The sequence below is a fragment of the Oncorhynchus gorbuscha genome, linkage group LG05 (assembly GCF_021184085.1).
Source record: "Oncorhynchus gorbuscha isolate QuinsamMale2020 ecotype Even-year linkage group LG05, OgorEven_v1.0, whole genome shotgun sequence".
NCBI lineage: Eukaryota > Metazoa > Chordata > Actinopteri > Salmoniformes > Salmonidae > Oncorhynchus > Oncorhynchus gorbuscha.
In genome coordinates this window covers 2,747,106-2,763,978 of record NC_060177.1, presented here as the reverse complement: position 1 = coordinate 2,763,978, position 16,873 = coordinate 2,747,106, and the positions used below count along the sequence as shown (strand labels likewise).

Sequence of the window (16,873 nt, the reverse complement as noted above, 5' to 3'; positions counted from 1 at the left end):
AGGGTTTACCTTGGAAGTGTTTATCAGTGCCAGGTACCAGGGTTTACCTTGGAAGTGTTTATCAGTGCCAGGTACCAGGGTTTACCTTGGAAGTGTTTATCAGTGCCAGGTACCAGGGTTTACCTTGGAAGTGTTTATCAGTGCCAGGTACCAGGGTTTACCTTGAAGTGTTTATCAGTGCCAGGTACCAGGGTTTACCTTGGAAGTGTTTATCAGTGCCAGGTACCAGGGTTTACCTTGGAAGTGTTTATCAGTGCCAGGTACCAGGGTTTACCTTGGAAGTGTTTATCAGTGCCAGGTACCAGGGTTTACCTTGGAAGTGTTTATCAGTGCCAGGTACCAGGGTTTACCTTGGAAGTGCTTATCAGTGCCAGGTACCAGGGTTTACCTTGGAAGTGCTTATCAGTGCCAGGTACCAGGGTTTACCTTGGAAGTGTTTATCAGTGCCAGGTACCAGGGTTTACCTTGGAAGTGTTTATCAGTGCGCAGCTTTGAGGGATCCAAGAAGAACTCGATGAAGATGTAACTGGCGATGACCACCACCAGGCATATACCCAGCAGAGCAGAGATCACACTGTTCAGGAAGAGCCTGGGGGGAGAGAGGATAGGTTAGGGGTACATGGACACAGAGATCACACTGTTCAGGAAGAGCCTGGGGTAGAGAGAGAGAGAGGTTAGGTTACATGGACACAGAGATCACACTGTTCAGGAAGAGCCTGGGGTAGAGAGAGAGAGGATAGGTTAGGGTACATGGACACAGAGATCACACTGTTCAGGAAGAGCCTGGGGTAGAGAGAGAGAGGATAGGTTAGGGTACATGGACACAGAGATCACACTGTTCAGGAAGAGCCTGGGGTAGAGAGAGAGGATAGGTTAGGTACATGGACACAGAGATCACACTGTTCAGGAAGAGCCTGGGGTAGAGAGAGAGAGGATAGGTTAGGGTACATGGACACAGAGATCACACTGTTCAGGAAGAGCCTGGGGTAGAGAGAGAGGATAGGTTAGGGTACATGGACACAGAGATCACACTGTTCAGGAAGAGCCTGGGGTAGAGAGAGAGGATAGGTTAGGGTACATGGACACAGAGATCACACTGTTCAGGAAGAGCCTGGGGTAGAGAGAGAGAGGATAGGTTAGGGTACATGGACACAGAGATCACACTGTTCAGGAAGAGCCTGGGGTAGAGAGAGAGAGGATAGGTTAGGGTACATGGACACAGAGATCACACTGTTCAGGAAGAGCCTGGGGTAGAGAGAGAGAGGATAGGTTAGGGTACATGGACACAGAGATCACACTGTTCAGGAAGAGCCTGGGGTAGAGAGAGAGAGGATAGGTTAGGTACATGGACACAGAGATCACACTGTTCAGGAAGAGCCTGGGGTAGAGAGAGAGAGGATAGGTTAGGGTACATGGACACAGAGATCACACTGTTCAGGAAGAGCCTGGGGTAGAGAGAGAGAGATAGGTTAGGGTACATGGACACAGAGATCACACTGTTCAGGAAGAGCCTGGGGTAGAGAGAGAGGATAGGTTAGGGTACATGGACACAGAGATCACACTGTTCAGGAAGAGCCTGGGGTAGAGAGAGAGAGGATAGGTTAGGGTACATGGACACAGAGATCACACTGTTCAGGAAGAGCCTGGGGTAGAGAGAGAGGATAGGTTAGGGTACATGGACACAGAGATCACACTGTTCAGGAAGAGCCTGGGGTAGAGAGAGGATAGGTTAGGGTACATGGACACAGAGATCACACTGTTCAGGAAGAGCCTGGGGTAGAGAGAGAGATAGGTTAGGGTACATGGTCACAGGGATCACACTGTTCAGGAAGAGCCTGGGGTAGAGAGAGAGAGGATAGGTTAGGGTACATGGACACAGAGATCACACTGTTCAGGAAGAGCCTGGGGTAGAGAGAGAGAGGTTAGGTTAGGGTACATGGACACAGAGATCACACTGTTCAGGAAGAGCCTGGGGTAGAGAGAGAGAGTGATAGGTTAGGGTACATGGACACAGAGATCACACTGTTCAGGAAGAGCCTGGGGAGAGAGAGGATAGGTTAGGGTACATGGACACAGAGATCACACTGTTCAGGAAGAGCCTGGTAGAGAGTGAGATAGGTTAGGGTACATGGACACAGAGATCACACTGTTCAGGAAGAGCCTGGGGTAGAGAGAGAGAGGTTAGGTTAGGGTACATGGACAGAGATCACACTGTTCAGGAAGAGCCTGGGGTAGAGAGAGGATAGGTTAGGGTACATGGACACAGAGATCACACTGTTCAGGAAGAGCCTGGGGTAGAGAGAGAGGATAGGGTTAGGGTACATGGACAGAGATCACACTGTTCAGGAAGAGCCTGGTAGAGAGAGAGGATAGGTTAGGGTACATGGACACAGAGATCACACTGTTCAGGAAGAGCCTGGGGTAGAGAGAGAGGATAGGTTAGGTACATGGACACAGAGATCACACTGTTCAGGAAGAGCCTGGGGTAGAGAGAGAGAGGATAGGTTAGGGTACATGGACACAGAGATCACACTGTTCAGGAAGAGCCTGGGGTAGAGAGAGAGAGGATAGGTTAGGGTACATGGACACAGAGATCACACTGTTCAGGAAGAGCCTGGGGTAGAGAGAGAGAGGATAGGTTAGGGTACATGGACACAGAGATCACACTGTTCAGGAAGAGCCTGGGGTAGAGAGAGGATAGGTTAGGGTACATGGACACAGAGATCACACTGTTCAGGAAGAGCCTGGGGTAGAGAGAGATGTTAGGTTAGGGTACATGGACACAGAGATCACACTGTTCAGGAAGAGCCTGGGGTAGAGAGAGAGAGGTTAGGTTAGGGTACATGGACACAGGATCACACTGTTCAGGAAGAGCCTGGGGTAGAGAGAGAGGATAGGTTACACAGAGATCACACTGTTCAGGAAGAGCCTGGGGTAGAGAGAGAGGATAGGTTAGGGTACATGGACACAGAGATCACACTGTTCAGGAAGAGCCTGGGGTAGAGAGAGAGGATAGGTTAGGGTACATGGACACAGAGATCACACTGTTCAGGAAGAGCCTGGGGTAGAGAGAGAGGGATAGGTTAGGGTACATGGACACAGAGATCACACTGTTCAGGAAGAGCCTGGGGTAGAGAGAGAGGATAGGTTAGGGTACATGGACACAGAGATCACACTGTTCAGGAAGAGCCTGGGGTAGAGAGAGAGGATAGGTTAGGGTACATGGACACAGAGATCACTGTTCAGGAAGAGCCTGGGGTAGAGAGAGAGGATAGGTTAGGGTACATGGACACAGAGATCACACTGTTCAGGAAGAGCCTGGGGTAGAGAGAGAGGTTAGGGTACATGGACACAGAGATCACACTGTTCAGGAAGAGGTGAGAGAGAGGATAGGGTACATGGACACAGAGATCACACTGTTCAGGAAGAGCCTGGGGTAGAGAGAGAGGATAGGTTAGGGTACATGGACACAGAGATCACACTGTTCAGGAAGAGCCTGGGGTAGAGAGAGGATAGGTTAGGGTACATGGACACAGAGATCACACTGTTCAGGAAGAGCCTGGGGTAGAGAGAGAGAGGATAGGTTAGGGTACATGTACACAGAGATCACACTGTTCAGGAAGAGCCTGGGGTAGAGAGAGAGGATAGGTTAGGGTACATGGACACAGAGATCACACTGTTCAGGAAGAGCCTGGGGTAGAGAGAGGATAGGTTAGGGTACATGGTCACAGAGATCACACTGTTCAGGAAGAGCCTGGGGTAGAGAGAGAGGATAGGTTAGGGTACATGGACACAGAGATCACACTGTGTTCAGGAAGAGCCTGGGGTAGAGAGAGAGAGGATAGGTTAGGGTACATGGACACAGAGATCACACTGTTCAGGAAGAGCCTGGGGTAGAGAGAGAGAGGATAGGTTAGGGTACATGGACACAGAGATCACACTGTTCAGGAAGAGCCTGGGGTAGAGAGAGAGAGGATAGGTTAGGGTACATGGACACAGAGATCACACTGTTCAGGAAGAGCCTGGGGAAGAGAGAGAGAGGATAGGTTAGGGTACATGGACACAGAGATCACACTGTTCAGGAAGAGCCTGGGGAAGAAAGAGAGAGGATAGGTTAGGGTACATGGACACAGAGATCACACTGTTCAGGAAGAGCCAGGAAGTTAGGGTACATGGTCACAGGGATCACACTGTTCAGGAAGAGCCTGGGGTAGAGAGAGAGGATAGGTTAGGGTACATGGACACAGAGATCACACTGTTCAGGAAGAGCCTGGGGTAGAGAGAGAGAGGATAGGTTAGGGTACATGGACACAGAGATCACACTGTTCAGGAAGAGCCTGGGGAAGAAAGAGAGAGGATAGGTTAGGGTACATGGACACAGAGATCACACTGTTCAGGAAGAGCCTGGGGTAGAGAGAGAGAGGATAGGTTAGGGTACATGGACACAGAGATCACACTGTTCAGGAAGAGCCTGGGGGGAGAGAGAGGATAGGTTAGGGTACATGGACACAGAGATCACACTGTTCAGGAAGAGCCTGGGGTAGAGAGAGAGGATAGGTTAGGGTACATGGACACAGAGATCACACTGTTCAGGAAGAGCCTGGGGTAGAGAGAGAGGATAGGTTAGGGTACATGGACACAGAGATCACACTGTTCAGGAAGAGCCTGGGGTAGAGAGAGAGGATAGGTTAGGGTACATGGACACAGAGATCACACTGTTCAGGAAGAGCCTGGGGTAGAAAGAGAGAGGATAGGTTAGGGTACATGGACACAGAGATCACACTGTTCAGGAAGAGCCTGGGGTAGAGAGAGAGGATAGGTTAGGGTACATGGACACAGAGATCACACTGTTCAGGAAGAGCCTGGGGTAGAGAGAGAGAGAGGATAGGTTAGGGTACATGGACAGAGATCACACTGTTCAGGAAGAGCCTGGGGTAGAGAGAGAGAGGATAGGTTAGGGTACATGGACAGAGATCACACTGTTCAGGAAGAGCCTGGGGTAGAGAGAGAGGATACGTTAGGGTACATGGACACTAACCTTCAGGCCTAAAGTCACCAAGGAGAGCATTCTAACCTTCAGACCTAAAGTCACCAAGGAGAGCATTCTAACCTTCAGACCTAAAGTCACCAAGGAGAGCATTCTAACCTTCAGACCTAAAGTCACCAAGGAGAGCATTCTAACCTTCAGACCTAAAGTCACCAAGGAGAGCATTCTAACCTTCAGACCTAAAGTCACCAAGGAGAGCATTCTAACCTTCAGAGAGCATTCTAAGGAGAGCATTCTAACCTTCAGAGTGCATTCTAAGGAGAGCATTCTAACCTTCAGAGAGCATTCTAAGGAGAGCATTCTAACCTTCAGACCTAAAGTCACCAAGGAGAGCATTCTAACCTTTAGAGAGCATTCTAAGGAGAGCATTCTAACCTTCAGAGAGCATTCTAAGGAGAGCATTCTAAGGAGAGCATTCTAACCTTCAGAGAGCATTCTAAGGAGAGCATTCTAACCTTCAGAGAGCATTCTAAAGAGAGCATTCTAACCTTCAGACCTAAAGTCACCAAGGAGAGCATTCTAACCTTTAGAGAGCATTCTAAGGAGAGCATTCTAACCTTCAGAGAGCATTCTAAGGAGAGCATTCTAAGGAGAGCATTCTAACCTTCAGAGAGCATTCTAAGGAGAGCATTCTAACCTTCAGAGAGCATTCTAAGGAGAGCATTCTAAGGAGAGCATTCTAACCTTCAGAGAGCATTCTAAGGAGAGCATTCTAACCTTCAGAGAGCATTCTAAAGAGAGCATTCTAACCTTCAGACCTAAAGTTACCAAGGAGAGCATGCAGACGTGTGTGATATATTTTAGAAAAGGTTTGAATTATAACGACACAACCTGTCCTCTTTGACGCCTTGCAACCATTAGATCACGTCTCTAGTTTAGCGTTTTAGTCGCTGGCGCCTTGCAACCATTAGATCACGTCTCTAGTTTAGCGTTTTAATCGCTGGCGCCTTGCAACCATTAGATCACGCCTCTAGTTTAGCGTTTTAATCGCTGGCGCCTTGCAACCATTAGATCACGTCTCTAGTTTAGCGGTTTAGTCGCTGGCGCCTTGCAACCATTAGATCACGTCTCTAGTTTAGCGTTTTCATCGCTGGCGCCTTGCAACCATTAGATCACGCCTCTAGTTTAGCGTTTTAATCGCTGGCGCCTTGCAACCATTAGATCACGTCTCTAGTTTAGCGGTTTAGTCGCTGGCGCCTTGCAACCATTAGATCACGCCTCTAGTTTAGCGGTTTAGTCACTGGCGCCTTGCAACCATTAGATCACGTCTCTAGTTTAGCGTTTTAATCGCTGGCGCCTTGCAACCATTAGATCACGTCTCTAGTTTAGCGGTTTAGTCGCTGGCGCCTTGCAACCATTAGATCACGCCTCTAGTTTAGCGTTTTAATCGCTGGCGCCTTGCAACCATTAGATCACGTCTCTAGTTTAGCGGTTTAGTCGCTGGCGCCTTGCAACCATTAGATCACGTCTCTAGTTTAGCGTTTTTAATCGCTGGCGCCTTGCAACCATTAGATCACGTCTCTAGTTTAGCGTTTTTAATCGCTGGCGCCTTGCAACCATTAGATCACGTCTCTAGTTTAGCGGTTTAGTCGCTGGCGCCTTGCAACCATTAGATCACGTCTCTAGTTTAGCGTTTTAATCGCTGGCGCCTTGCAACCATTAGATCACGTCTCTAGTTTAGCGGTTTAGTCGCTGGCGCCTTGCAACCATTAGATCACGTCTCTAGTTTAGCGGTTTAGTCGCTGGCACTGCAGTCACACAAAACAATTAAAATGTTGTCATGATTCACCTTTTATTATTTAAAGCTCATTTAAGCTCATTTGAATTGGTAAAAGGAAGCAAACACGCCGACCAATGAGCGTCTTCGTCACCAGAAGCTAAAATAGAACTTTGTTCAAATCAGCTAAAACCGCCCAAAGCCCGAGCAAACTCACGGCCGACCTCGTTCCTTGTTCCACAGCGTTGAATATTCACGACACGCATCAGGACTAAAAGCCTTCAAATAAAGTCCCTGCTGATAGGGTTTCCCAGCGCACAGTAAAGAGGTCTGTTTCATAACATAATATATGGCATTTAGCAGACTGTTGCATTCAAAAGATACGTTCTACTGTGCGTGTTTACCCCTCAGTATGTTGACTGTGTCCCAAGCTGAGGCTGAGCAGCACATGACTACATTATGAGTAAACAGTCAAAACAACCTGGTTTCCTCTGCCAGGAGAATGACAGTTGGCCACAAGTGGATCTTCCAGCAAGACCACGACCCCAAGCAACACATCAACAGCCACAAAGAAATGGTTGATCGACCACAAAAAAATCAACATTTTGCAAAATGTCCATCTCAGTCTCCGGACTTGAAACCCATTGAAAACCTGTGGTTTGAAGTGAAGAGGACAGTCCATAGGTCTCACTGCCGTTATGGTCCCAAGGTGAGGTATTGAAAACAAGGGTGTCAATAATTTAGACAAATATATTACTTGTTAAACAAACTCTCTTTCTCTGAGAAATTGTACATATCATTTCCCAATACAATATAGCTCAGTATTTTAATTATTTATTTCATACAGTCATTGTTTTGCTTTATTAAGGGTGTCAATAATTACAGACCCCACTGTATAAAACCTATACTGGCAGAATGAGGGAAAGAGAGAGGCAGAATGAGGGAAAGAGAGAGGGAAAGAAAGAGGCAGAATGAGGGAAAGAGAGGGAAAGAGAGAGGCAGAATGAGGGAAAGAGAGAGGCAGAATGAGGGAAAGAGAGAGGCAGAATGAGGGAAAGAGAGAGGCAGAATGAGGGAAAGAGAGGGAAAGAGAGAGGCAGAATGAGGGAAAGAGAGGGAAAGAGAGAGGCAGAATGAGGGAAAGAGAGAGGCAGAATGAGAGAAAGAGAGAGGCAGAATGAGGGAAAGAGAGAGGCAGAATGAGGGAAAGAGAGGGAAAGAGAGAGGCAGAATGAGGGAAAGAGAGAGGCAGAATGAGGGAAAGAGAGAGGCAGAATGAGGGAAAGAGAGGGAAAGAGAGAGGCAGAATGAGGGAAAGAGAGAGGCAGAATGAGAGAAAGAGAGAGGCAGAATGAGGGAAAGAGAGAGGCAGAATGAGGGAAAGAGAGGGAAAGAGAGAGGGAAAGAGAGGGAAAGAGAGAGGCAGAATGAGGGAAAGAGAGAGGCAGAATGAGAGAAAGAGAGAGGCAGAATGAGGGAAAGAGAGAGGCAGAATGAGGGAAAGAGAGAGGCAGAATGAGGGAAAGAGAGAGGCAGAATGAGGGAAAGAAAGAGGCAGAATGAGGGAAAGAGAGGGAAAGAGAGAGGCAGAATGAGGGAAAGAGAGAGGCAGAATGAGAGAAAGAGAGAGGCAGAATGAGGGAAAGAGAGAGGCAGAATGAGAGAAAGAGAGGCAGAATGAGGGAAAGAGAGAGGCAGAATGAGGGAAAGAGAGAGGCAGAATGAGGGAAAGAGAGGGAAAGAGAGAGGCAGAATGAGGGAAAGAGAGAGGCAGAATGAGGGAAAGAGAGAGGCAGAATGAGGGAAAGAGAGGCAGAATGAGAGAAAGAGAGGCAGAATGAGAGAAAGAAAGAGGCAGAATGAGGGAAAGAGAGAGGCAGAATGAGGGAAAGAGAGAGGCAGAATGAGGGAAAGAGAGAGGCAGAATGAGAGAAAGAGAGGCAGAATGAGGGAAAGAGAGAGGCAGAATGAGGGAAAGAGAGGGAAAGAGAGAGGCAGAATGAGGGAAAGAGAGAGGCAGGATGAGGGAAAGAGAGAGGCAGAATGAGGGAAAGAGAGGGAAAGAGAGAGGCAGAATGAGGGAAAGAGAGAGGCAGAATGAGAGAAAGAGAGAGGCAGAATGAGGGAAAGAGAGAGGCAGAATGAGGGAAAGAGAGAGGGAAAGAGAGAGGCAGAATGAGGGAAAGAGAGAGGCAGAATGAGGGAAAGAGAGAGGCAGAATGAGGGAAAGAGAGGGAAAGAGAGAGGCAGAATGAGGGAAAGAGAGAGGCAGAATGAGAGAAAGAGAGAGGCAGAATGAGGGAAAGAGAGGGAAAGAGAGAGGCAGAATGAGGGAAAGAGAGGGAAAGAGAGAGGCAGAATGAGGGAAAGAGAGGGAAAGAGAGAGGCAGAATGAGGGAAAGAGAGAGGCAGAATGAGGGAAAGAGAGAGGCAGAATGAGGGAAAGAGAGAGGCAGAATGAGGGAAAGAGGCAGAATGAGGGAAAGAGGCAGAATGAGGGAAAGAGAGAGGCAGAATGAGAGAAAGAGAGAGGCAGAATGAGGGAAAGAGAGGGAAAGAGAGAGGCAGAATGAGGGAAAGAGAGAGGCAGAATGAGGGAAAGAGAGGGAAAGAGAGAGGCAGAATGAGGGAAAGAGAGGGAAAGAGAGAGGCAGAATGAGGGAAAGAGAGAGGCAGAATGAGAGAAAGAGAGAGGCAGAATGAGGGAAAGAGAGGGAAAGAGAGAGGCAGAATGAGGGAAAGAGAGGGAAAAGAGAGAGGCAGAATGAGGGAAAGAGAGGGAAAGAGAGAGGCAGAATGAGGGAAAAGAGAGAGAGAATGAGGGAAAGAGAGAGGCAGAATGAGGGAAAGAGAGAGGCAGAATGAGGGAAAGAGGCAGAATGAGGAAAGAGGCAGAATGAGGGAAAGAGGCAGAATGAGAGAAAGAGAGAGGCAGAATGAGAGAAAGAGAGAGGCAGAATGAGGGAAAGAGAGGGAAAGAGAGAGGCAGAATGAGGGAAAGAGAGGGAAAGAGAGGCAGAATGAGGGAAAGAGAGGGAAAGAGAGAGGCAGAATGAGGGAAAGAGAGAGGCAGAATGAGGGAAAGAGAGAGGCAGAATGAGAGAAAGAGAGAGGCAGAATGAGGGAAAGAGAGGGAAAGAGAGAGGCAGAATGAGGGAAAGAGAGGGAAAGAGAGAGGCAGAATGAGGGAAAGAGAGAGAGAATGAGGGAAAGAGAGAGGCAGAATGAGGGAAAGAGAGAGGCAGAATGAGGGAAAGAGGCAGAATGAGGGAAAGAGGCAGAATGAGGGAAAGAGGCAGAATGAGAGAAAGAGAGAGGCAGAATGAGAGAAAGAGAGAGGCAGAATGAGGGAAAGAGAGGGAAAGAGAGAGGCAGAATGAGGGAAAGAGAGGGAAAGAGAGAGGCAGAATGAGGGAAAGAGAGGGAAAGAGAGAGGCAGAATGAGGGAAAGAGAGAGGCAGAATGAGGGAAAGAGAGAGGCAGAATGAGAGAAAGAGAGAGGCAGAATGAGGGAAAGAGAGGGAAAGAGAGAGGCAGAATGAGGGAAAGAGAGGGAAAGAGAGAGGCAGAATGAGGGAAAGAGAGAGAGAATGAGGGAAAGAGAGAGGCAGAATGAGGGAAAGAGAGAGGCAGAATGAGGGAAAGAGGCAGAATGAGGGAAAGAGGCAGAATGAGGGAAAGAGGCAGAATGAGAGAAAGAGAGAGGCAGAATGAGAGAAAGAGAGAGGCAGAATGAGGGAAAGAGAGGGGAAAGAGAGAGGCAGAATGAGGGAAAGAGAGGGAAAGAGAGAGGCAGAATGAGGGAAAAGAGAGAGAGAATGAGGGAAAGAGAGAGGCAGAATGAGGGAAAGAGAGAGGCAGAATGAGGGAAAGAGGCAGAATGAGGGAAAGAGGCAGAATGAGGGAAAGAGGCAGAATGAGAGAAAGAGAGAGGCAGAATGAGAGAAAGAGAGAGGCAGAATGAGGGAAAGAGAGGGAAAGAGAGAGGCAGAATGAGGGAAAGAGAGGGAAAGAGAGAGGCAGAATGAGGGAAAGAGAGGGAAAGAGAGAGGCAGAATGAGGGAAAGAGAGAGGCAGAATGAGGGAAAGAGAGAGGCAGAATGAGAGAAAGAGAGAGGCAGAATGAGGGAAAGAGAGGGAAAGAGAGAGGCAGAATGAGGGAAAGAGAGGGAAAGAGAGAGGCAGAATGAGGGAAAGAGAGAGAGAATGAGGGAAAGAGAGAGGCAGAATGAGGGAAAGAGAGAGGCAGAATGAGGGAAAGAGGCAGAATGAGGGAAAGAGGCAGAATGAGGGAAAGAGGCAGAATGAGAGAAAGAGAGAGGCAGAATGAGAGAAAGAGAGAGGCAGAATGAGGGAAAGAGAGGGAAAGAGAGAGGCAGAATGAGGGAAAGAGAGGGAAAGAGAGAGGCAGAATGAGGGAAAGAGAGGGAAAGAGAGAGGCAGAATGAGGGAAAGAGAGAGGCAGAATGAGGGAAAGAGAGAGGCAGAATGAGAGAAAGAGAGAGGCAGAATGAGGGAAAGAGAGGGAAAGAGAGAGGCAGAATGAGGGAAAGAGAGGGAAAGAGAGAGGCAGAATGAGGGAAAGAGAGGGAAAGAGAGAGGCAGAATGAGGGAAAGAGAGAGGCAGAATGAGGGAAAGAGAGAGGCAGGATGAGGGAAAGAGAGAGGCAGGATGAGGGAAAGAGAGGGAAAGAGAGAGGCAGAATGAGGGAAAGAGAGAGGCAGAATGAGAGAAAGAGGCAGAATGAGGGAAAGAGAGAGGCAGAATGAGGGAAAGAGAGAGGCAGAATGAGGGAAAGAGAGGCAGAATGAGAGAAAGAGGGGCAGAATGAGGGAAAGAGAGAGGCAGAATGAGGGAAAGAGAGGCAGAATGAGAGAAAGAGAGAGGCAGAATGAGGGAAAGAGAGGCAGAATGAGAGAAAGAGAGAGGCAGAATGAGGGAAAGAGAGAGGCAGAATGAGGGAAAGAGAGGGAAAGAGAGAGGCAGAATGAGGGAAAGAGAGAGGCAGAATGAGGGAAAGAGAGGCAGAATGAGAGAAAGAGAGGCAGAATGAGGGAAAGAGAGAGGCAGAATGAGGGAAAGAGAGGGAAAGAGAGAGGCAGAATGAGAGAAAGAGAGAGGCAGAATGAGGGAAAGAGAGAGGCAGAATGAGGGAAAGAGAGAGGCAGAATGAGGGAATGAGGGACAGAATGAGAGAAAGAGAGGCAGAATGAGGGAAAGAGAGGGAAAGAGAGAGGCAGAATGAGGGAAAGAGAGGGAAAGAGAGAGGCAGAATGAGGGAAAGAGAGAGGCAGAATGAGGGAAAGAGAGAGGCAGAATGAGGGAAAGAGAGAGGCAGAATGAGGGAAAGAGAGAGGCAGAATGAGGGAAAGAGAGAGGCAGAATGAGGGAAAGAGAGACAGAGAGACAGAGAGAGAGAGAGACACAGAGAGAGAGAGAGAAACAGAGAGAGAGCGACAGAGAGACAGAGAGAGAAACAGAGAGAGACAGAGAGACAGAGAGACCGACAGAGAGAGAGAGACAGAGAGACAGAGAGAGAAACAGAGAGAGAGAGACACAGAGAGAGAGAGAGAAACAGAGAGAGAGAGACACAGAGAGAGAGAGAGAAACAGAGAGAGAGAGACAGAGAGACAGAGAGAGAAACAGAGAGAGAGAGACAGAGAAACAGAGAGAGACAGAGAGAGAGAGAGAGAGAGAGACAGAGAGACAGAGAGACAGAGAGAGAAACAGAGAGAGAGAGACAGAGAGACAGAGAGAGAAACAGAGAGAGAGAGACAGAGAGACAAAGAGAGAGACAGAGACAGAGAGAGAAACAGAGAGAGAGAGAGAGAGAGAGAGAGAGAGAAAAGGGGAGAGAAAAGGAGAGAGAGATATTGAGATAAAGAAGAACAAGAGAGATACTGACCAGTAATTCCGGCTCCCGACACAGTTGTTGAGCCACCTGCAGTGATGGTCAAAACTAGCGACACACTTGTTACAGGCACTGCAGTGTTTGGATTTGGGGCCCCTGCAACACACCACACATGTCTCAGTAAAGGATAGAAACACATATTCATACACAATGTGCCTGGCCCTGAACATTACAGACCCCCAGGGGCAGGGGTCACCATATGAGCTGGTAGGATTATGGCTGTTCCTCCTCATGACAGATGAAACATTATGTTGACCTGTTGCCTGGCCAGTCTGCATGAATAGTTGGTTCTGGTGCCCAGATGACTCCTCCTCAGTCCCTACTGACCAGCCTTGAGATATAATCAAAAATAAAGATGTGTGCGGGACAGGAGAGGGGCTGCTGGGGGAGAGGCTCTGACTCTCTGACAGACATGTCCCCTCTTCCACTCTGCTGCCCTCAATCCACCCACACAGTCCTGTCTAGTCCTGTCTTCCTCTCAGCCACCCACACAGTCCTGTCTAGTCCTGTCTTCTTCTCAGCCACCCACACAGTCCTGTCTAGTCCTGTCTTCCTCTCAGCCACCCACACAGTCCTGTCTAGTCCTGTCTTCCTCTCAGCCACCCACACAGTCCTGTCTAGTCCTGTCTTCTTCTCAGCCACCCACACAGTCCTGTCTAGTCCTGTCTTCCTCTCAGCCACCCACACAGTCCTGTCTAGTCCTGTCCAGTCCTGTCTTCCTCTCAGCCACCCACACAGTCCTGTCTAGTCCTGTCTTCCTCTCAGCCACCCACACAGTCCTGTCTAGTCCTGTCCAGTCCTGTCTTCCTCTCAGCCACCCACACAGTCCTGTCTAGTCCTGTCTTCCTCTCAGCCACCCACACAGTCCTGTCTAGTCCTGTCCAGTCCTGTCTTCCTCTCAGCCACCCACACAGTCCTGTCTAGTCCTATCCAGTCCTGTCTTCCTCTCAGCCACCCACACAGTCCTGTCTAGTCCTGTCTTCCTCTCAGCCACCCACACAGTCCTGTCTAGTCCTGTCTTCCTCTCAGCCACCCACACAGTCCTGTCTAGTCCTGTCCAGTCCTGTCTTCCTCTCAGCCACCCACACAGTCCTGTCTAGTCCTGTCCAGTCCTGTCTTCCTCTCAGCCACCCACACAGTCCTGTCTAGTCCTGTCCAGTCCTGTCTTCCTCTCAGCCACCCACACAGTCCTGTCTAGTCCTGTCCAGTCCTGTCTTCCTCTCAGCCACCCACACAGTCCTGTCCAGTCCTGTCTAGTCCTGTCTTCCTCTCAGCCACCCACACAGTCCTGTCTAGTCCTGTCTTCCTCTCAGCCACCCACACAGTCCTGTCCAGTCCTGTCTTCCTCTCAGCCACCCACACAGTCCTGTTTAGTCCTGTCTTCCTCTCAGCCACCCACACAGCCCTGTCTAGTCCTGTCTTCCTCAGCCACCCACACAGCCCTGTCTAGTCCTGTCTTCCTCTCAGCCACCCACACAGTCCTGTCCAGTCCTGTCTTCCTCTCAGCCACCCACACAGTCAAATCAAAATCAAATCAAATCAAATTTTATTTGTCACATACACATGGTTAGCAGATGTTAATGCGAGTGTAGCGAAATGCTTGTGCTTCTAGTTCCGACAATGCAGTGATAACCAACAAGTAATCTAACTAACAATTCCAAAACTACTGTCTTATACACAGTGTAAGGGGATAAGGAACATGTACATAAGGATATATGAATGAGTGATGGTACAGAGCAGCATACAGTAGATGGTATCGAGTACAGTATATACATATGAGATGAGTGTGTAGACAAAGTAAACAAAGTGGCATAGTTAAAGTGGCTAGTGATACATGTGTTACATAAGGATGCAGTCGATGTTGTAGAGTACAGTATATACATATGCATATGAGATGAATAATGTAGGGTAAGTAACATTATATAAGGTAGCATTGTTTAAAGTGGCTAGTGATATATTTACATCATTTCCCATCAATTCCCATTATTAAAATGGCTGGAGTTGGGTCAGTGTCAATGACAGTGTGTTGGCAGCAGCCACTCAATGTTAGTGGTGGCTATTTAACAGTCTGATGGCCTTGAGATAGAAGCTGTTTTTCAGTCTCTCGGTCCCAGCTTTGATGCACCTGTACTGACCTCGCCTTCTGGATGATAGCGGGGTGAACAGGCAGTGGTTCGGGTGGTTGATGTCCTTGATGATCTTTATGGCCTTCCTGTAACAACGGGTGGTGTAGGTGTCCTGGAGGGCAGGTAGTTTGCCCCGGTGATGCGTTGTGCAGTCCTCACTACCCTCTGGAGAGCCTTACGGTTGAGGGCGGAGCAGTTGCCGTACCAGGCGGTGATACAGCCCGCCAGGATGCTCTCGATTGTGCATCTGTAGAAGTTTGTGAGTGCTTTTGGTGACAAGCCGAATTTCTTCAGCCTCCTGAGGTTGAATAGGCGCTGCTGCGCCTTCTTCACGACGCTGTCAGTGTGAGTGGACCAATTCAGTTTGTCTGTGATGTGTATGCCGAGGAACTTAAAACTAGCTACCCTCTCCACTACTGTTCCATCGATGTGGATAGGGGGTGTTCCCTCTGCTGTTTCCTGAAGTCCACAATAATCTCCTTAGTTTTGTTGACGTTGAGTGTGAGGTTATTTTCCTGACACCACACTCCAGGGCCCTCACCTCCTCCCTGTAGGCCGTCTCGTCGTTGTTGGTAATCAAGCCTACCACTGTTGTGTCGTCCGCAAACTTGATGATTGAGTTGGAGGCGTGCGTGGCCACGCAGTCGTGGGTGAACAGGGAGTACAGGAGAGGGCTCAGAACGCACCCTTGTGGGGCCCCGTGTTGAGGATCAGCGGGGAGGAGATGTTGTTGCCTACCCTCACCACCTGGGGGCGGCCCGTCAGGAAGTCCAGTACCCAGTTGCACAGGGCGGGGTCGAGACCCAGGGTCTCGAGCTTGATGACGAGCTTGGAGGGTACTATGGTGTTGAATGCCGAGCTGTAGTCGATGAACAGCATTCTCACATAGGTATTCCTCTTGTCCAGGTGGGTTAGGGCAGTGTGCAGTGTGGTTGAGATTGCATCGTCTGTGGACCTATTTGGGCGGTAAGCAAATTGGAGTGGGTCTAGGGTGTCAGGTAGGGTGGAGGTGATATGGTCCTTGACTAGTCTCTCAAAGCACTTCATGATGACGGAAGTGAGTGCTACGGGGCGGTAGTCGTTTAGCTCAGTTACCTTAGCTTTCTTGGGAACAGGAACAATGGTGGCCCTCTTGAAGCATGTGGGAACAGCAGACTGGTATAGGGATTGATTGAATATGTCCGTAAACACACCGGCCAGCTGGTCTGCGCATACTCGGAGGCGCGGCTGGGGATGCCGTCTGGGCCTGCAGCCTTGCGAGGGTTAACACGTTTAAATGTCTTAATCACCTCGGCTGCAGTGAAGGAGAGACTGCATGTTTCCGTTGCAGGCCGTGTCAGTGGCACTGTATTGTCCTCAAAGCGGGCAAAAAAGTTATTTAGTCTGCCTGGGAGCAAGACATCCTGGTCCGTGACTGGGCTGGATTTCATCTTGTAGTCCGTGATTGACTGTAGACCCTGCCACATGCCTCTTGTGTCTGAGCCATTGAATTGAGATTCCACTTTGTCTCTGTACTGACGCTTAGCTTGTTTGATAGCCTTACGGAGGGAATAGCTGCACTGTTTGTATTCAGTCACCCACACAGTCCTGTCTAGTCCTGTCCAGTCCCGTCTTCCTCTCAGCCACCCACACAGTCCTGTCTAGTCCTGTCCAGTCCCGTCTTCCTCTCAGCCACCCACACAGTCCTGTCTAGTCCTGTCTTCCTCTCAGCCACCCACACAGTCCCGTCTAGCCCTGTCTTCCTCTCAGCCACCCACACAGTCCTGTCTAGTCCTGTCCAGTCCCGTCTTCTTCTCAGCCACCCACACAGTCCTGTCTAGTCCTATCCAGTCCTGTCTTCCTCTCAGCCACCCACACAGTCCTGTCTAGTCCTATCCAGTCCTGTCTTCCTCTCAGCCACCCACACAGTCCCGTCTAGCCCTGTCCAGTCCTGTCTTCCTCTCAGCCACCCACACAGCCCTGTCTAGTCCTATCCAGTCCTGTCTTCCTCTCAGCCACCCACACAGTCCCGTCTAGCCCTGTCCAGTCGTCTCCCCTAATCTGCTAGTATATAACAGTGCCATTGAAAAGC

At 49.3% G+C, this 16,873-nt stretch overlaps 1 protein-coding gene across 1 annotated transcript in view; it reads right to left on the bottom strand.

Moving 5' to 3' along the window:
- Positions 1 to 16,873, bottom strand: part of LOC124035452 (palmitoyltransferase ZDHHC1-like) — a 92,410-nt gene that overhangs the window by 65,243 nt on the left and 10,294 nt on the right. Inside the window, 2 exon segments of the mRNA XM_046348902.1 lie at positions 465 to 589; positions 12,671 to 12,772. Coding sequence (XP_046204858.1) covers positions 465 to 589; positions 12,671 to 12,772 — 227 coding nt within the window.